Here is a 21350-nt window from a genome sequence, read left to right on the forward strand (position 1 = left end):
GCTGATAAGTGACGCAGTGCATCATTTATCACAACCCGTGAGTTTTTTTTTCTTTTTCATAGATTTACTTTTTAACCCTTGAGCAAGACGTCCAAATTATTAATTGTATTCACCGTTAAATTTCTAGCGCCGAGATCTTTAAAACTAGATCCCATATTAATAGATTTTGATGATTTTTATGAAAAAACAAAAATGGCATAACACTCAAAATGACGGAAGGCATTTTAGCCTAGTGCTCGTAATAGGGAAGGCACTAGTTTTTTTAAGGCGGAACGCTCCTAGAATTTGGCGGAAGCACTATTGTTTTATTTTTATTCTTCAGGTGCTACACACTCTTATCTTTTTTTTCAAGTGCTCACACTACTCCGAGCGATAAAAAAACTAATACATCCACACATGTTTGGCGGAAGGCACTAGTGACAATGCTAGGTATTTGGCGGAAGGCAGCAGTGCAATGTTAGTATTTGGCGGAAGGTTATTGTTGTTAGACTCATATAGAGTTGGATAGCCGGCTCTTGTATCGTCTGCGAACGCATCCGGACACGACCAACGGATGGATAGTGCGTCCATTTTAAAAGATACCAGGTTCAAATACGAATCCAACGATATAAGCCTCCGTCCTGGTTTATTGGTTCTCATTATATTTTGTGCTAAGTTTTGACCATAAATTTAACTAACAAAATGTTCATACATGTCACAAAAAATTATATCATCGAAAACTAGGTTCAAATACGAATCCAACGATACAATTTTTGTTGACATGCATTAACATTTTATTAGTTAAATATTTGACCAAAATTTGGCACAAATTACAAAGGAGACCAATAAACCAGGACGGAGGTAGTAGTGTTGAAGATGCCATTATACTTATTTGAAAGGAGGGCCAATTTTGTTCCGTGACTTAAAAAGAGAATGTCGTTGTTCGGTGGTTAGCCAGATGGAATGATGAGGAGTGACAACTTTTGTAAGGTGTAATCGGTGGATTGTTAGCCCTTGAGACTTAATGTTGTATTCCATTTATTTAACTCCCTGCTTCGGGCATTCTAGAATAATAGGATGCTATGGTGTTTGAAAAACCGATAAAGTCGGTTAAAACAAACCAAATGCATACTATGTTTTCACCATTTATGGTTCTATTGTGTGATTTTGGCAAGAAAATATAAGTATGTGGCTGTTTATGTAATACCATTGCATAATGGAATTGTAGAAACTAGAAACGACCTCATAATATCATGTTTTGTTAGAAACACAATACAACCGCAAACTTTCATAAACACACACGCACACTCACCTCTATAAATGCACGCATGCACTACTTACCCATATGAGCAGTTCTGAGAGACTGGGCTCATAATTGATCATATAATGACACAATGCAAAGTTATATAGTTCCCAGACAATATTTATTTTTTTGTAAATTCAAAAGGTCAATTACATATAATTAAGTTTGTGACTAAATTTTCACATATGCATGGCTGAAAGAACCAAACATTTATTTCGTAAGACCTAGATATATGTTGGTTAACATTAGTTATGTTCTTTCTTCCATTATTTGCGAATTTTTAAATGTATAATGATTGCATTTCAATGTTGAATTTTATCAATGAAATAAACAATATTTTTAAAATGCCTAAAATAATGAAACATACAAAGTTCAAAGTGTTTTCCATACAATACCATAAAATCATAAAACACCAAAATCAAAAAATACACAAAACCAGTAAAAACAAAAATACCTAAATATACCAGCGACGGGTTGAGCTAGGACTAGGAGACTGTCACTAGTGTTATGCCTCGCGGCTAACCAAGGCAAAATCAGACCCATATTACTGGTGGCGGTCATGACAAAGTGCTTGCCACTTGTAAATTTGGCCCACGGCTAACCTGAGACCATATTACCAGTGTTGGGCATGTTTTGCCTCCTGCCACGGTAAGCTGACACCACAGTTGGGTATGTTTTCTCGCACACCACTGGTATCTGGCCAGACTACCAGTGGGGGTCTCCATCTTCTGCCCGTCACTGGTGAGAGCCTGCCCATACTTCTTAACGTTTGACAAGTTTATAGAGAAAATATTGACATCAATAAAACCAAATAATATAATACAAAATATACTCTACAATGTGTGTAACGGTATTTATTTGATATAGTAAATGTATATTTTCTTATAAATTTCATATATTTTTTGGATTTTGAAAGGAAAAAATAAAGCACACTGTATTTTGAAATAGAGAGAATATGTCAACAATTTGTGTTTGTGGTGTGTGTGTGTGTGTGTGTGTGTGTGTGTGCAGTGCAACTGTGTGTTTATGGTCTTCCACACTAATACCAAGAGATAAATGAGTGTACTAAATTTAATTAAAGTGCAGTAAAATGTGTTGCCTTTTTTTGAGATGGTGTATATAGCTGCATAAGTATAAAATATAGCATCACGTGCTCGCCCATCAATAATTTAGATTTCATCGGATCATGGGAAATATTATCAAGGTTGGGTTTCAAGGTCGATAGACCAAGACATGGTGTGGCATGCTTCCGCAGTCGCACGCTATCTTGCAGTGGTCACTACCCGCCATTATGTAAGTCATGTTTAGTGAATTCATGATCCGGGTGATCGGTGATTGTGGCCAGATCACTCTATGGATGGAGGAAGGCGTGGAAGCAGAACCACCAAGTTGCCTCCCGCAAATGCAATGTCCGCATGGGCACACAGACACAGGAATGGTTGTACTCTGTTGGATGTGCATGGAGATGTTGGTCTACTGTGGCAAAGGGACAAAACTCTGATATAGGACACAACTGTTCAACATCTCAATCAGCTCACATAACCTAAATGCGGTAGTAATGAAATGCCTCAAACGAGATTTTTTAGAAAAGGAGGATCAAACGAGATTTTTTAGATGACTTTTTGTTGAAGTATTCCTAGTGACAGAAAGGGGACATTCACATGTCTATATATGCTCATTTTTATGTGTATCTATATTTGTGAGAGATGTTACGAAACTACGAACAAGAATACCTTAAAAGAAAATACACACATCAAACGTGCAAAGCGTAACTAAAAAATCTAGCAAGTTAGTTTTTCCCACGCGTGGTGAATCAAAGGACAACATGTAGATGATACTTATTATTGGTAGCCATGTCAACTGGGATGAAGCTTCAGATGGTAAAGATGGTAAAGTTGGCCGCCTCCGAGCTCCTCCGCCGGCGACAGAAGCGACGCCCCCGACCCCCTCCCTCCGGTGCTGATGATCCAAGCTCCGCCCCTCCAGCGACGGCGACGGACCGCGGCCGTCACTGTTCTCCTTCCCCAGATCTCCCCTCCGCCTCCAAGGTCCGATCCCCTCCGGCGACGGCGACGACGCCGGTTTCGCGGACGTATTCATCCCCCCCCCCCCCCCAATACATTTTTCTTCAGTTCATGCCTTCACCGTCCCTAATCTTGAACCACGAATTCCATAGGATCTTGTATTTTTCTTGTGTACCTGCTCTGCACTTGTTGTAGAGCATAGCTTGAATCAGTATTTTTACCTATTTTTGACCTCTCGTTCTGAAATACATCTAGCAGGTGTGGCCAGTACTCTGTTATTCTCCTACATATAGCTGTATATGCATCTGAAAGGGCAAGTACTTGGATGACCTTGACAATATCATACTGATTGTAATAACTTGCATAAGACTCTGTATTTGAAGATGTTCCGGTCCTGCATTATTTGACAGAATTACCATTAAAGAAAATTTAGGACAGAAATATATTTCCAGGACAGTCCAGAGAAAAAGGCTGGTATTTATGGGGTAGCACTCAAACTACCGCTACGCACAAGGCTGGTATTTCAATTCGTTTGCCATACTTCTAGTTTTATTTTAGGGTTCTTTATAAATATATGTAGGTATTATGATCCATTGCAAATATAAGGAGTAGATAAGCTGAAACTAGAATAAGCATCTTTTTGCTCTGATGGATCAGTTTCTCATTGTTAATATTTATATATTTTCTTCTGAGCACCTGTTTCTTCATCATATATATGTGGGAAAAAGGAAAACTTCTATGATAGACAGTAGTAGTTTCAGACTGTCTACGATCCCAGTAATCCAGATTCTGAAGCTTGTATTGTCCTTAATGAGCTAGTAATAAAAAGATAACAACCTTCCGAGAGGTGTTGCCAAACCTGGGATGTAGATAATCAAACAAATGCAGGGCTGGAGACAATTATTTGCTGGTTTGAGCCTCAGTTACATCCTGATGACAGTCTTGCACATTCAGTTTTACATTCTGAACATAAGCAACATTACTAAATCGCATGCTCTGTTCATGTTAAGTTGTTGATTGCAAACGTCACAAGGCAGGAGAACACACATTTTTTTATTCACGTAGTGTTCATCAATATCTTTTATACATCAGTAAACTCAGCATTCTACAGGAGAATAAAGTTCAGAAGGAAAAACCATCAAGAAAGCATCAGCTATACCCAATTTCTTTTTTGAGTTTCTGATTGTGTCGTCTTGCTGGGTGAAACATGCCAACCAAGGATATGCGGCAGTCCAATTCCCCTATGCCAGCAAGCATACATGATTCGGTTTACTATACAAAATATGGAATGCCTGTCCAGATTAAAAATAATGATATACTTTTCGGTTGATCCAAGTTGGTTCTCGGTTGAAACTAATTTGAAGCTTTGCATTTTTCTTATAGCTGGCTGATATACTTTTTATTTTTATAAAGTATATATCTTTTACATTCTGCAATGAAGAAAAACCATCATGCCTATAGTGGGAAGATGTCTGTCCAAAGATGCTTTATTTGCTAAGCTACATGAGTTTATTCACAGTTCTTATCTGAAAAAGATAAGCGAACTGGCAGGTGGATCAGCAGCATTTGTCTATGCTCGAATAACCCTCTTGAGTTGGTATGTGTGGCTTTCTTTCTATTCAGTAGAGAAGGGGTCAGATGTCAGATTTGTGTAACCACTAGGACAGAAAAGTTCATGCTTATACTGATGCTTGAAAATTCAATACTTATTTGTGATGCAGGTTCCCTTACCACAGGTCGACAGAAATGTTCAAAAAGTTGACGGTGGAAGTAGTTCAGTATGGATATAGTTCACATAGTTGTGATATTTTTAGTGGAACAAAGTATTGTTTCTTGCTGAACCTGTAACCATAATTAGCATTTTCTCTTTTGAGACATAGTTAGTAAACTATATTTATCATTGGTGTTGCACTATTGGTCCGACTTTGGCATGTCAGGTTATATGCATGTGTGGATGCAAGTTGAATATTTGTTCTCTTGCGAACTGTGTATTTAATATATACTTTTCGTTCAAATTTCTGTATTAAATTTTAGTCCCAAATGTCCTGAACTTTTTTAGAAAAGAGGGACAAACATTATTCTGGTATTTATATGACAATATTGTGAGAAAAAATGAAGTTATTTGTGGTGATTTTTTATTGTAATGATATTTTTCTGAGAGGGCACTAATGTCACGTATATAGGATATAAATTACGCACATGGGCATTTGAGTACTTAAGAAGCTAGCTTTTCCCCAATGTGGCGAACCAAAGCCCAGGCGTGTAGTCCACACCTGTCGCTGGCAGTCACTCATCGCCCCGGATGAAGTTCCAGACAATGAATTTGGTGGCCTCTGATGTGTCTTGGGTGACGTGGTAGCCGGGCATCAAATGGTACTTGGAATAGTTGAGCAGCCCAAATTTACACCTTTTTTCATAACAATGCCAATCCTCCACTCTTCCCCTCGCAATCTCTGACTATCATGTTCCCCATCCGTAGCGTCCACTTAAACTTTTCCGGCCTACTCTTATCCAGTTTGGTCTCAGATAAGAAGAGGATGTCGAGGTCCACCTGCTTCTAGAGATCCAGAAGTCCTCTCATTGTCGGGCCATTCCCAATCCCCGGCAATTCCATACTAAAATTCTTATTTTGGCTCGCCAGGCTGTCCCTGCAGCCTGGCGTTCACAGTTTCAGAGTTGCTCTTGTTGGGGAACGTAGCAGAAATTCAAAATTTTCTACGCATCACCAAGATCAATCTATGGAGTAATCTAGCAACGAGGGGAAGGGGAGTGCATCTACATACCATTGTAGATCGCGATGCGGAAGCGTTGCAAGAACGCGGATGAAGGAGTCGTACTCGTAGCGATTCAGATCGCGGTTGATTCCGATCTAAGCACCGAAGAACGGTGCCTCCGCGTTCAACACACGTGCAGCCCGGTGACGTCTCCCACGCCTTGATCCAGCAAGGAGAGAGGGAGAGGTTGGGAAGACTCCGTCCAGCAGCAGCACGACGGCGTGGTGTTGATGGAGGAGTGTGGCAATCCTGCAGGGCTTCGCCAAGCACCGCGGGAGAGGAGGAGGAAGAGGGATAGGGCTGCGCCAAGAGAGAGAGGTTCTCGTGCGTTGGGCTGCCCCTTTGCCTCCACTATATATAGGGGGAGAGGGAGGGCTGCGCCCCACCTAGGGTTCCCTCCCTAGGGGTGGCGGCAGCACCAATCCCATCTAGGGTGGCGGCCAAGAGGGGGGAGAGGGGGGGCGCCACTAGGGTGGGCCTTAAGGCCCATCTGGACCTAGGGTTTGCCCCCTCCCACTCTCCCATGCGCCTTGGGCCTTGGTGGGGGGCGCACCAGCCCACCTGGGGCTGGTCCCCTCCCACACTTGGCCCACGCAGCCTTCTGGGGCTGGTGGCCCCACTTGGTGGACCCCCGGGACCCTCCCGGTGGTCCCGGTACATTACCGATAACACCCGAAACTTTTCCGGTGACCAAGACAGGACTTCCCATATATAAATCTTTACCTCCGGACCATTCCGGAACTCCTCGTGACGTCCGGGATCTCATCCGGGACTCCGAACAACATTCGGTAACCACGTACATACTTTCCCTATAACCCTAGCGTCATCGAACCTTAAGTGTGTAGACCCTACGGGTTCGGGAACCATGCAGACATGACCGACACGTTCTCCAGTCAATAACCAACAGCGGGATCTGGATACCCATGTTGGCTCCCACATGTTCCACGATGATCTCATCGGATGAACCACGATGTCGGGGATTCAATCAATCCCGTATGCAATTCCCTTTGTCTATCGATATGTTACTTGCCCGAGATTCGATCGTCGGTATCCCGATACTTTGTTCAATCTCGTTACCGGCAAGTCTCTTTACTCGTTCCGTAACTCACATCATCCCGTGATCAACTCCTTGGTCACACTGTGCACATTATGATGATGTCCTACCGAGTGGGCCCAGAGATACCTCTCCGTTTACACGGAGTGACAAATCCCAGTCTCGATTCGTGCCAACCCAACAGACACTTTCGGAGATACCTGTAGTGCACCTTTATAGCCACCCAGTTACGTTGTGACGTTTGGTACACCCAAAGCATTCCTACGGTATCCGGGAGTTGCACAATCTCATGGTCTAAGGAAATGATACTTGACATTAGAAAAGCTCCGAGCAAACGAACTACACGATCTTGTGCTAGGCTTAGGATTGGGTCTTGTCCATCACATCATTCTCCTAATGATGTGATCCCATTATCAACGACATCCAATGTCCATGGTCAGAAAACCGTAACCATCTATTGATCAACGAGCTAGTCAACTAGAGGCTTACTAGGGACATGGTGTTGTCTATGTATCCACACATGTATCTGAGTTTCCTATCAATACAATTCTAGCATGGACAATAAACGATTATCATGAACAAGGAAATATAATAATAACCTATTTATTATTGCCTCTAGGGCATATTTCCAACAGTCTCCCACTTGCACTAGAGTCAATAATCTAGTCCACATCACCATGTGATTAACACTCATAGGTCACATCACCATGTGACCAACATCCAAAGAGTTTACTAGAGTCAACAATCTAGTTCACATCACTATGTGATTAACACTCAATGAGTTCTGGTTTGATCATGTTATGCTTGTGAGAGAGGTTATTAGTCAACGGGTCTGAACCTTTCAAATCTGTGTGTGCTTTACGAATATCTATGTCATCTTGTGGATGCTACCACGCGCTACTTGGAGCTCCTCTTCCTTTAGAGGAGGGTGAATCTGCGCGATCGCCCTGTCAAGGCGGAAGCTGTGGGTTCGAGCCCCGTCAGTCCCGAACTAGGGTTCAATGAATGGAGAAATTGATATTTCCTTTTTCCATGAAAAAAGGGGCAGGGAGCAAACTAGGGCCACAGAGACCCCCCCTGTGTCATGAAAAGAGAAACTTTCGGTAGTCACAAAACCCTATTTTAAGAAATAAGTCATTGGATCCCGTATCAGCTATAGCAGTGAAGTTCTCATAAGCTTTCATCATGTCGAGCTTTAGTGCACACACCTGATCATCTCGTGCCTCTTATATAGTTTCAAATAATTGCTCTACTATACGAATCCGGTTTACTACTCAGAGTCATCCGGATTAGTGTCAAAGTTCGCATCGACGTAACCCTTTACGACGAACTCCTTTTCACCTCCATAATCGAGAAAATTCCTTAGTCCACTAGATACTAAGGATAAGTTCGACCGCTGTCATGTGATCCATTCCCGGATCACTATTGTACCCCTTGACCAACTCATGGCAAGGCACACTTCATGTGCGGTACACAGCATAGCATACTGTAGAGCCTACGTCTAAAGCATAGGGGACGACCTTCGTCCTTTCTCTCTCTTCTGCTGTGGTCAGGTCTTGAGTCTTACTCAATACTCACACCTTGTAACACAGCCAAGAACTCCTTCTTTGCTGATCTATTTTGAACTCTTTCAAAATCATGTCAAGGTGTGCGTTCTTTGAAAGTATCATCGGGCGTCTTGATCTATCTCTATAGATCTTGATGCCCAATATGTAAGCAGCTTTTATCCAGGTCTTCCTTTGAAAAACTCCTTCCAAACAACCCTTTATGCTTTCCAGAAATTCTACATCATTTCGGATCAACAATATGTCATTCACATATACTTATCAGAAATGTTGTAGCGCTCCCACTCACTTTATTGTAAATACAAGTTTCTAACAAACTTTGTATAAACCCAAAAACTTTGATCACTCCATCAAAGCGTATATTCTGACTCCGAGATGCTTGCTCTAGTCCATGGAAGGATCGCTGAAGCTAGCATACCTTTTAGCATCCTTAGGATCGACAAAACCTTTCTGATTGTATCACATACAACCTTTCCTTATGAAAACTGGTAAGGAAACTTGTTTTGACATCCATCTGCCAGATTTCATAAATGCAGCTAATGCTAACATGATTCCGACGGACTTAAGCATCGCTACGGATGAGAAAATCTCATCGTAGTCAACTACTTGAACTTGTGAAAATACTCTTTGCCACAAGTCGAGCTTCATAGACGGTAACCTTACCGTCCACGTTCGTCTTCTTCTTAAAGATCCATTTATCTCGGATTTCATGGCTTCTAACCATTTGTCGGAATATGGGCCCACCATCGCTTCTCCATAGCTCATAGGTTCATCGTTTTCCAACAACATGACTTCCAAGACAGGATCACGTACTACTCTGAAGTATTACGCATCCTCGTGGTCCTACGAGGTTTGGTAGTGACTTGATCCGAAGTTTCATGATCACTATCATAAGCTTCCACTTCAGTTGGTGTAGGTGCCACAGGAACAACTTCCTGTGCCCTGCTACACACTAGTTGAAGTGACGGTTCAATAACCTTATCAAGTCTCCACCATCCTCCCACTCAATTCTTTCGAGAGAAACTTTTCCTCGAGAAAGGACTCGTTTCTAGAAGCAATTACTTTTGCTTCCAGATCTGAAATAGGAGGTATACCCAACTGTTTTGGGTATTCTTATGAAGATGTATTTATCCGCTTTGGGTTCGAGCTTATCAGCCTGAAACTTGTTCACATAAGCTTCGCAGCCCCAAACTTTTAAGAAACGACAACTTAGGTTTCTCTAAACGGTGTCGTCTCAACGGAATTGCGTGGTGCCCCTTTTAAAGTGAATGCGGTTATCTCTAATGCCTAACCCATAAACGATAGTGGTAATTCGATAAGAGACATCATGGTATGCCCCATATCCAATAGGGTGCAATTATGATGTTCGGACACACCATCACACTATGGTGTTCCAGGCGGTATTAATTGTGAAACACTTTCCACAATGTCTTAATTGTGTGCCAAACTCGTAACTCAGATACTCATCTCTATGATCATATCACAGACATTTTATCCTCTTGTCACGACGATCTTCAACTTCACTCTGAAATTACTTGAACCTTTCAATAATTCAGACTTGTGTTTCATCAAGTAAATACACTCAGCATCTACTCAAATCATCTGCGAAGTAAGAACATAACGATATCCACTGCATGCCTCAGCACTCATTGGACTGCATACATCAAAATGTATTACTTCCAATAAGTTGCTCTCTTGTTCCATTTTACTGAAAACGAGGCCTTTCAGTCATCTTGCCCATGTGGTATGATTTGCATGTCTCAAGTGATTCAAAATCAAGTGAGTCCAAACAATCCATCTGCATGGAGTTTCTTCATGCATATATACCAATAGACATGGTTCGCATGTCTCAATCTTTTCAAAAACGACTGAGTCCAAAGATCCATCTACATGGAGCTTCTTCATGCGTTCTATACCAATATGACTCAAATGGCAGTGCCACAAGTATGTGGTACTATCATTACTATTTTATATCTTTTGGCACGAACATGTGTATCACTACGATCGAGATTCATTTTAGGTGCAAGACCATTGAAGGTATTATTCAAATAAACAGAGTAACCATTATTCTCCTTAAATGAATAACCGTATTGCGATAAACATAATCCAATCATGTTCAACGCAAACACCAAATCTTGATAGTAGAGGGAGCATGCGATGCTTGATCACATCAACCTTGGAAACACTTCCAACACATATCGTCATCTCACCTTTAGCTAGTCTCCATTTATTCCGCAGCTTTTATTTCGAGTTGCTAACACTTAGCAACCGAACCGGTATCTAATACCCTGGTGCTGCTAGGAGTACTAGTAAAGTACACATTCATATAATGTATATCCAATACACTTCTGTCGACCTTGCCTGCCTTCTTATCTACCAAGTATCTAGGGTAGTTCCGCTTCAGTGACCGTTCCCCTCATTACAGAAGCACTTAGTCTCGGGTTTGGGTTCAACCTTGGGATTCTTCACTAGAGCATCAACTGATTTGTTGTTTCATGAAGTATCCCTTCTTTCCTTGCCCTTCTTGAAACTAGTGGTTTTACTAACCATCAACAATTGATGCTCCTACTTGATTTCTACTTTCGCGGTGTCAAACATCACGAGTTGCTCAAGGATCATCATATCTATCCCTGATATGTTATAGTTCATCACGAAGCTCCAGTAGCTTGGTGGCAGTGACTTTGGAGAACCATCACTATCTCATCTAGAAGATTAACTCCCACTCGATTCAAGTGATTGTAGTACTCAGACAATCTGAGCACATGCTCAACGATTGAGCTTTTCTCCCTTAGTTTGCAGGCTTAAGAAACTTGTCAGAGGTCTCATACCTCTTGACGTGGGCACTAGTCCGAAATCCCAATTTCAGTCTTCGGAACATCTCACATGTTCTGCGACGTTTCAAAAACGTCTCTGGTGCCACAATTCTAAACCGTTAGCATTACGCACTGAACTATCACGTAGTCATCAAAACGTGTATGTCAGATGTTTCGTAACATCTACAGACGTCGCTGAGGCCAACACACCGAGCGGTGCATTAAGGACATAAGCCTTCTGTGCAGCAATGAGGACAATCCTCAGTTTACGGACCCAGTCCGCATAATTGCTACTACCAACTTTCAACTAAAATTTTTCTAGGAACATATCTTAAACAGTAGAACTAAAGCGTATGACATAATTTGCAAAGACCTTTTGACTATGTTCATGATAATTGAGTTCATCTGATTAATGAACTCCCACTCAGATAGACATCCCTCTAGTCATCTAAGTGATACATGATCCGAGTCAAACTAGGCCGTGTCCGATCATCACGTGAGACGGACTAGTCATCATCGGTGAACATCTCCATGTTGACCGTATCTGCTATACGACTCATGTTCGACCTTTCGGTCTCTTGTGTTCCGAGGCCATGTCTGTACATGCTAGGCTCGTCAAGGCAACCTAAGTGTTTCGCATGTGTTCCGAGGCCATGTCTGTACATGCTAGGCTCGTCAACACCCGTTGTATTCGAACGATAGAATCTATCACACCCGATCATCACGTGGTGCTTCGAAACAACGAACCTTCGCAACGGTGCACAGTTAGGGGGAACACTTTCTTGAAATTATTATAAGGGATCATCTTACTTAATACCGTCGTTCTAAGCAAATAAGATGCATAACATGATAAACGTCACATGCAATCAAATAGTGACATGATATGGCCAATATCATTTTGCTCCTTTGATCTCCATCTTCGGGGCACCATGATCATCTTTGTCACCGGCATGACACCATGATCTCCATCATCATGATCTCCATCATTGTGTCTTCATGAAGTTGTCACGCCAACGATTACTTCTACTTCTATGGCTAACGCGCTTAGCAATAAAGTAAAGTAATTTACATGGCGTTATTCAATGACACGCAGGTAATACAAAAAATAAAGACAACTCCTATGGCTCCTGCCGGTTGTCAAACTCATCGACATGCAAGTCGTGATTCCTATTACAAGAATATGATCAATCTCATACATCACATTTATCATTCATCACATCTTCTGGCCATATCACATCACATAGCACATGCTGCAAAAACAAGTTAGACGTCCTCTAATTGTTGTTGCAAGTTTTTACGTGGCTTGTATAGGTTTCTAGCAAGAACGTTTCTTACCTACGCAAGACCACAACGTGATATGCCAATTTCTATTTACCCTTCATAAGGACCCTTTTCATCGAATCCGTTCCGATTAAAGTGGAAGAGACAGACACCCGCTAGCCACCTTATGCAACTAGTGCATGTCAGTCGGTGGAACCTGTCTCACGTAAGCGTACGTGTAAGGTCGGTCCGGGCCGCTTCATCCCACAATACCGCCGAAACAAGATAAGACTAGTAGCGGCAAGAAGAATTGGCAACATCTACGCCCACAACTGCTTTGTGTTCTACTCGTGCATAGAAACTACGCATAGACCTGGCTCATGATGCCACTGTTGGGGAACGTAGCAGAAATTCAAAATTTTCTACGCATCACCAAGATCAATCTATGGAGTAATCTAGCAACGAGGGGAAGGGGAGTGCATCTACATACCATTATAGATCACGATGCGGAAGCGTTGCAAGAACGCGGATGAAGGAGTTGTACTCGTAGCGATTCAGATCGCGGTTGATTCCGATCTAAGCACCGAAGAACGATGCCTCCGCGTTCAACACACATGCAGCCCGGTGACGTCTCCCACGCCTTGATCCAGCAAGGAGAGAGGGAGAGGTTGGGAAGACTCCGTCCAGCAGCAGCACGACGGCGTGGTGTTGATGGAGGAGTGTGGCAATCCTGCAGGGCTTCGCCAAGCACCGCGGGAGAGGAGGAGGAAGAGGGATAGGGCTGCGCCAAGAGAGAGAGGTTCTCGTGCGTTGGGCTGCCCCTTTGCCTCCACTATATATAGGGGGAGAGGGAGGGCTGCGCCCCACCTAGGGTTCCCTCCCTAGGGGTGGCGGCAGCACCAATCCCATCTAGGGTGGCGGCCAAGAGGGGGGAGAGGGGGGCGCCACTAGGGTGGGCCTTAAGGCCCATCTGGACCTAGGGTTTGCCCCCTCCCACTCTCCCATGCGCCTTGGGCCTTGGTGGGGGGGGGCGCACCAGCCCACCTGGGGCTGGTCCCCTCCCACACTTGGCCCACGCAGCCTTCTGGGGCTGGTGGCCCCACTTGGTGGACCCCCGGGACCCTCCCGTGGTCCCGGTACATTACCGATAACACTCGAAACTTTTCCGGTGACCAAGACAGGACTTCCCATATATAAATCTTTACCTCTGAACCATTCCGGAACTCCTCGTGACGTCCGGGATCTCATCCGGGACTCCGAACAACATTCGGTAACCACGTACATACTTTCCCTATAACCCTAGCGTCATCGAACCTTAAGTGTGTAGACCCTACGGGTTCGGGAACCATGCAGACATGACCGAGACGTTCTCCGGTCAATAACCAACAGCGGGATTTGGATACCCATGTTGGCTCCCACATGTTCCACGATGATCTCATCGGATGAACCACGATGTCGGGGATTCAATCAATCCCGTATGCAATTCCCTTTGTCTATCGATATGTTACTTGCCCGAGATTCGATCGTCGGTATCCCGATACCTTGTTCAATCTCGTTACCGGCAAGTCTCTTTACTCGTTCCGTAACTCACATCATCCCGTGATCAACTCCTTGGTCACACTGTGCACATTATGATGATGTCCTACCGAGTGGGCCTAGAGATACCTCTCCGTTTACACGGAGTGACAAATCCCAGTCTCGATTCGTGCCAACCCAACAGACACTTTCGGAGATACTTGTAGTGCACCTTTATAGCCACCCAGTTACGTTGTGACGTTTGGTACACCCAAAGCATTCCTACGGTATCCGGGAGTTGCACAATCTCATGGTCTAAGGAAATGATACTTGACATTAGAAAAGCTCTGAGCAAACGAACTACACGATCTTGTGTTAGGCTTAGGATTGGGTCTTGTCCATCACATCATTCTCCTAATGATGTGATCCCGTTATCAACGACATCCAATGTCCATGGTCAGGAAACCGTAACCATCTATTGATCAACGAGCTAGTCAACTAGAGGCTTACTAGGGACATGCTGTTGTCTATGTATCCACACATGTATCTGAGTTTCCTATCAATACAATTCTAGCATGGATAATAAACGATTATCATGAACAAGGAAATATAATAATAACCTATTTATTATTGCCTCTAGGGCATATTTCCAACAGCTCTCCTCCTTTTCTTCAACCTCCTCTACTTCCATCTTTGGTTTCTTTGCTAGTTCTGTATCTTCATCAATTTCCATCATAATTTATCTTCTTCTATTTTGTCGTACTTAATTGGTTTTGCTGGTTTCTTTCCTTCCTCTTGATTCGCTTGAAGGTACCTCTCTTTATGCCTTTTCCTGACTCCATAAATGTATTTCCTTCTTTGTTCTGCTCCAATATAACCTTTATTGGCCCTTGAAAACCATGTTTTGCTTTTGTGATAGTGTCATTCTTCTCTTCAGCCTTACTTGATTCTCTTTTAGTTTTTTGCACCTTTCCAATGGGGTCTTGTATCACTATTCTGCTGAGATCCAGTCTTTTCCCCTCCCCTACTGCCTGATCCTCGCACTTTTAATTTGAGAGGACTTTCACTTCATTCCCATCACTCCTTCTTGGTCCTCTCTCATCATCTCCGCTTGGTATATTTCTTCGCCAGGACGATCCATCGCTTCCATGTTTGCTCCCCTTGTGACTGCACTATTGATTGGCCAGAATTTTCATTTATCACTTGAACCCCTACTTATTTCTTCGCTTGAGCTCCCCTCGTACAGATTTGCATGCTGCCATGGTCAAAATTGTCTAGACCTCGTTCTTCTAGATCTAGTTGGGCATGACTTTTCAGTATGTCCAATAATTCCAGAACTATAGCAGAAGTCGGGAGGATACTCGTATGTGAAGGAGACAATCTTTTCCTCCCTTTCTTTCTTTTTCTTATTTCTTTCGCCTCATCATCCCCCAAAAACCATTTGATCTTCCTGCTCTTGTTCTGCCTCATCCTCAATGAAGGTTGTTATAAATCTCATAATTGGGACAGTGATATCTAATCTCACTTTGATCCACATAAATGCGCCCATTGAATCACCATTAACGTCTAGGTCTACAACAATAACATCTCCAATTTGTTCACCTACTAAGTGTCCTGTCTCTTTGCTCATCATTCCCATTTGGGATGCCATAAGCTCTAACCCAGGTATGTATGGTCTTGAATTCATATTCATCTATGGTTCGAATTGGCACAAAATCTTCCATCACCAATAGGTCATTGTTAAATCTCCATGGTCCAGCATCTAGTGCCTTTTCCTTATCAGCCTTTTGTTGGAAGATAAATAGAAACCTATTCCTGCCCAAATATTTACAATCCACCCCACAATGGGCTCCAGAGTCCCCTACAGTTCTTCCCAGATGTTCAACCCTAGCAGGTCTCTCTGCAATAAGCTTGCCTACTGCCTGAAGCTTTCTCACCAGTGAGGAGCATGCTTGTTTCCTACCAATCCTGATCCCCTTCTTTTCCGCTTCAGAGAGTTGCAGGTTCTTCCCTTCACTCCTTCAAGGTATGTGGTCCTCAGGTCCCCCATTGCAGCTGATAGATGCTAGGTCAGCCGCTCCACCGCAGCCCCCTTCATGCCTCCAAATCTGGCGCCGCCACACACCACAACATGCTCCCAAAATCCTCTCTTTTCCTCACCAGGTTGTTCTAAATCGGATCTGGATGGGGCTCTCACACTTGCTGGGGGAGGACTGGAATCTATGCACGAGATGGTGTGAAGGAGAATCAGGGCGATTTTGTGTTTGTTTCGTGGAAAACGAATGGGGATTGAGCGGCAAGGGTTACCGACAGGGACACGCACTGAGTCGCCACACTGTCGCCAGAAGCAGCAAGAAACACCGTCACACGTGTAGGGGGAAATGAAGTTGTGAAGCTTGAAGATTGATGAAGTCATAAGACGCCTTGTTATACCGTGTGTATTTTGCTTTTATTTGTTCTATGAAATGATACGTAGAAAAATGACAAAGTCTGAGGTCTTTTCCGTAATTCGGTCCAGCAGAGCAGAGCAGAGCAGCTTAAAGAAACGCGAGACGGTGGATAGGATAAGGCGAGCCATTAGGCGCGTGAGACGGCGAACCCCAGCGACCAGCAGCGCAGCGCAAGTGAGCCATGCTAGCCTCGCCGGCGCTCGCCGGCGCCACCCACTCCTTCCCGGCCTTCGTGTCGGGCAGCCGCGGCATCCACCTCCCGTCCGTGTCCGCGCCCTCGCACTCGCCGGCGCGGCGGGCCGCCCTGGTCGTCCTCGCCAAGGCCAAGGTGTCCACGCCCAATGCCGACCGCATCGCCCGCCACGACCGCCTCCGCAAGAAGGTACTACCAGTGAACCTCCGGCACGAAGATTGGGCTTCGTTGTTTTCTTGTCTCTTTGCCAATGCGCGGCGATTTGTTTGATTGCAAGTATGGCGCGCCTGCTCTCTCTATGGAGTTGATAGGGCAATGCCATGCCGTTGAAGCGTTTGAGGAAATGTCTTTAGTTTGTTTCGGCAGTAGCTTCTTTAGTTGCTGAACGTCTGCAGTATGTCCGATTGGCCACTTGAGCTCCTGTTGATGCATCTAGTTAGTTTTACAGAGAAGTATTTGTACCAATGGCTGCCACTGGATACAAGCAGAGTCAAGGGATTGCAATGTAGCGAGCGCATCTATAAAAGGGCATGCCACTTGTATCTAATCCCATGCCAGCTCAGATTCTGGGTGAGATTGGTGATGTAGAAGAGAGATGGTTAACTTCTATGTTGCACTAGATGCAAGCTTAGGCACACATATCAAGTATTTGACACAAAAATATATGCATCGGAAAACTTTGCACACGAACCAATTTAGAAGGATGGTTCAAAGGGTGACGAATGGTGTGATGTTTACACTGTACAAGCTTATGTTATTGTCAATGGAATCAGGACTTACATGGTCATTACACATTTTTCCTTTCAGGTTAGCGGCACCACAGAGAGGCCAAGACTCAGCGTTTTCCGCTCAAACAAGCATTTGTATGCTCAGGTGATCGACGATACAAAGTCGTGCACTCTGGCTTCAGCCTCAACAATGCACAAAGCTCTTTCAAAGGAGCTTGAGTACTCTGCTGGGCCAACAACTGTAAGTTGGTTTTGAGTTGTCATACCTTTTCATTTCATATTAAGCTAACATGGTCGCATAATATTTATCAACTTGTTTTGTGATCCTGCGCTCCCTTGCGTATATAAATGAAACTGTACAGTACTGTATACCATTTATTTTAACTGGCAGCACCTTTAGAAAAGAAATTTGTTCCAGTAAGGAATTACTGTCAAACTGGCTGTCTATTATACTTCCTATGTCATTTTTGTTTATAATAGAATTATCACCATGAGTCAAAGAAAATTCCATCCAATAATATGACTAAACCCAGGTTTGGTTAAACAATAAGAGATTTTGAGTGGTGGATCAACAAAGCGCCTCTCTCTGTTTCCCTAGTTATATGTGGGTAATGCGACTCTGGTTCATAAATAGAAGTTTGCCGTGGATGGTCATGATTGTCCAATTGCTGGCATTGCGATGTTTTTCAATCAATCTAACAGCCATTCATCCACCAAGTCGAAGCCTACACTAGGTGAGATGATTGGACCCGTATTGGCAGGGAAGTAGCTTCTAGTTAGGCTATTGGAACTCTGATAATCCGAGGGAACATTGTAGTACTAACGAATCTCCGAAGAAAACTTACAGATGTCTGTGCTTTGCACTGAGAAAATAAAAGATGATTATAACCTGTGTGGTTGCTTTTGATGATTTTAGACATCTAGCTTTCCGATGATACACATGTTTTTGTGGGTTGTAGTCATAACATCTATGCTCTACAAGCCAATAAAGGCCCATGATGCTTTCTGGACAGTTGTTTTTACTGGTCTGTTGCAATATAGACAAAGATTAAAAAAAAACTTGCATCTGTAGTTGTTTCTTAATGAAAGGCTTATGCTTAGTTTCTGATGGGAGTTCAATGTTGTGGTGCTTGGTTTCCAGGAAGTGGCACAAAAGATTGGTGAAGTGATTGCCAAGTCCTGCTTGGAGAAAGGAATCACCAAAGTGGTCTTTGACCGAGGGGGTTTCCTCTACCATGGCCGCATCAAAGCTCTAGCCGATGCTGCTAGAGAGAACGGGCTTGAGTTCTGAATTTTCTGTTGATATTTTCAGGATCGCATGTAATATTCTCTTTTCTTTCCCGTTTATTGAACGAAGTTCTTTCTGTAGTCATTTGGGTTGTTCTGCAGACATGGCCCCTCCCCTCTTTAATGTTATCTGATCTTTGTATCAACATTGAATCAGCCTTGCAAATGGAAGATTCATTTTCTGTCTATTTCTGACACTTTGGTTTCTGCCCATGCGACCTTGCAAACCAGCACCTGGAAATGGAGTATTCAGTCTGCGAGCTTGGGCAAAATAACTAGGGATACTTTAGCAGCTTCCATGCTTTAGTACTACTAGTAGGAGTAGATAACAGATACAGATGAGATGTCTATAAGCCTCTTTGTTATTGGCATGTCAAATCCTGATTACAGAATTAATAAGCACTACACAGTAATGCATCTCTGCTTGTTTCCTGAAACTAGATATATACATGGTGTACTCTGTCCGTGAATAAGTGTACTTCTATATTCAGTTCTAAGTCAAAAATTTAAAATTTTGACCAACTTTATAGAAAATAGAAGTAGCATATATGACATCAAATTGGTATACTGTGAAAGTACATTTCAAAACGAATCTAGTGATACTACTTTAATGCCATAAATGCTGCTACTTTTTCCTATAAATGCTGCTACTTTAATGCCATAAATGAAGATAACATCAATCCGCACCGTCCTCTTGGTCCCTGTCAATCATATCTGTGCATCATCTGCAGCAAATAGATACGAGTCGGGAGGAATTGCAAAAGGTGCCACATGTATTATCTAGATTAAAAAAATTAAGTAATCAGTAAATTGAGGAATGGGGCAAATGATCAACAAATCCAAGTAAACTGGGGGCTAATCATGTAATCCTAACTAAAAGGGAGCAAATGATCAAGTCCCCAAATAATGCGGGGCAAATGATCAAATCTCCTGACACCAAAAGGCAATATGCACCGACAATGGCTCGAAACACACCCTTCTGAAATGAGCATCAAGCCAAGTTTTAGCAAGGTTCATCTCCAACAATTAAAAGCACATCTTAGATATACATAGCTTACATAGTTGCCTTCTTATGAACAATCTCGGAATCAACATCTCCATCTAAGAAGGATTTCTTCATGTGTTTCTTTCCCTATTCTCATCATCATGGTCAGCCTCAAAATCATCTTCTGAATCATACACATGCGTACTCTTGCTACAACTTGTGCTGTTGTCATTCCCTCTTTCCTTCTGTACGCTTTTTACCACCCTTGAAAGCCTTCCTGTCGTTCTGAACATGAATGTCCAGTGCACTCTTCAGAATCCATCCTTCGCAGGTACAAGCTCCCCAGACTCCGGATCATTGTCTACTTGAGAACTCTTCTTCTGTCCAACCTCAGCATCTAGCCCAAGAGCAGCCCTCAGCGTCTCGAGCTTCTTCTCCTTGCGTGCTGCGACATGGTGGCTCTGCGTGCTCGTGAACCTGAGAAGAGTTTACCTTCTTGTCAGAAAGCATTCCCAATCTACCAACAGAAGATACAACACCCATGAACTGTAAAATAACAATACAGGAAACCAACATTGTGCTTGACTAGGAACAGCATAAAGCTATAAATTGTGATACTGAACCAAATCTTCAGGAGCCAATTCTGTTTTTGTTTTTAGTGGAAGCTAATTCTGTTTCCAATGTGAATATCCTCTAGCACTGCATGAAGAAATCAGATTAAAAACTTGCACATGAACGTATAACGTATTGTCAAATAATCTGCCACTAGCCTCCTTCTCAGATTACAGAAAAAAACATGAGCACTTAGATCGATACCCTTCCACCGGACGCGGCGCGGCAGTCTGCAGCTCGGCCTCCTTGCGCGCCTCCTCGACGCGCTCCTCGATCTCGCCTTCCGTGTAACCCAGCTCCTCGAGGGTGTCCCTCAGCTCGACCAGCCGCAGCTCCACCTGCCGCCTCCGGTCGTGCTCCAGGATCTCCTTGTTCGGCTTCCTCATCCCGGCGGCGCCGTCGTCGTGGCTGTGGGCCTTGGGCGGCGGGCCGCCGGTCCGGGGCTGGATGAAGAACTTGTTGGTCTGGACGTGCCCATTCGTGCCGGACCCGCGCGCCGTCTGCAGCCCGATGCCGTTGTACATGGCGGCGACGGTGGTTCGGCGGTTCAGGCGAAACCCTATGCTTCGAGCGAGTTGGGCTCGATCCCAACTGTAAGACGACGGGACGAGGCGAGAAGAGGAGTGGGCCTGATTTTATTTTTACCCAGACGAGTTCGAGACGGTGTCTGATTCGGATGGGCCTAAAGAAAAAGATTCGGGTGGGCCCTGTACGTGTGTGTGTACAAAGGATTCTACTAAATCAAAACAAATCTCGGATTTTAAATGTTCCGAGATCTTAGACCCGGCAATTCTCGAAGCTTTGGCTT

The 21350-nt window shown here is 43.6% G+C and overlaps 2 protein-coding genes across 2 annotated transcripts; one reads left to right on the top strand and one right to left on the bottom strand.

Annotated features, from left to right (window-relative positions):
• Positions 1-16810: 16810 nt before the first annotated feature.
• LOC123123574 (50S ribosomal protein L18, chloroplastic) lies at positions 16811-19133 on the top strand. Its single transcript, XM_044544101.1, has 3 exons — positions 16811-17119; positions 17738-17899; positions 18800-19133. The coding sequence occupies exons 1-3, from the start codon at positions 16919-16921 to the stop codon at positions 18947-18949; spliced, it is 513 nt and encodes a 170-aa protein (XP_044400036.1). The 5' UTR covers positions 16811-16918; the 3' UTR covers positions 18950-19133.
• An 830-nt stretch (positions 19134-19963) lies between these two features.
• LOC123123575 (pre-mRNA-splicing factor CWC21) lies at positions 19964-21140 on the bottom strand. Its single transcript, XM_044544102.1, has 2 exons — positions 20747-21140; positions 19964-20407 (listed from the first exon to the last, which is right to left on the bottom strand). Exons 1-2 carry the CDS (start codon positions 21064-21066, stop codon positions 20242-20244), a joined length of 486 nt encoding a protein of 161 aa, XP_044400037.1. The 5' UTR covers positions 21067-21140; the 3' UTR covers positions 19964-20241.
• Between the last annotated feature and the right edge of the window lie 210 nt (positions 21141-21350).

This window comes from Triticum aestivum, chromosome 5D (assembly GCF_018294505.1).
Source record: "Triticum aestivum cultivar Chinese Spring chromosome 5D, IWGSC CS RefSeq v2.1, whole genome shotgun sequence".
Lineage (NCBI taxonomy): Eukaryota > Viridiplantae > Streptophyta > Magnoliopsida > Poales > Poaceae > Triticum > Triticum aestivum.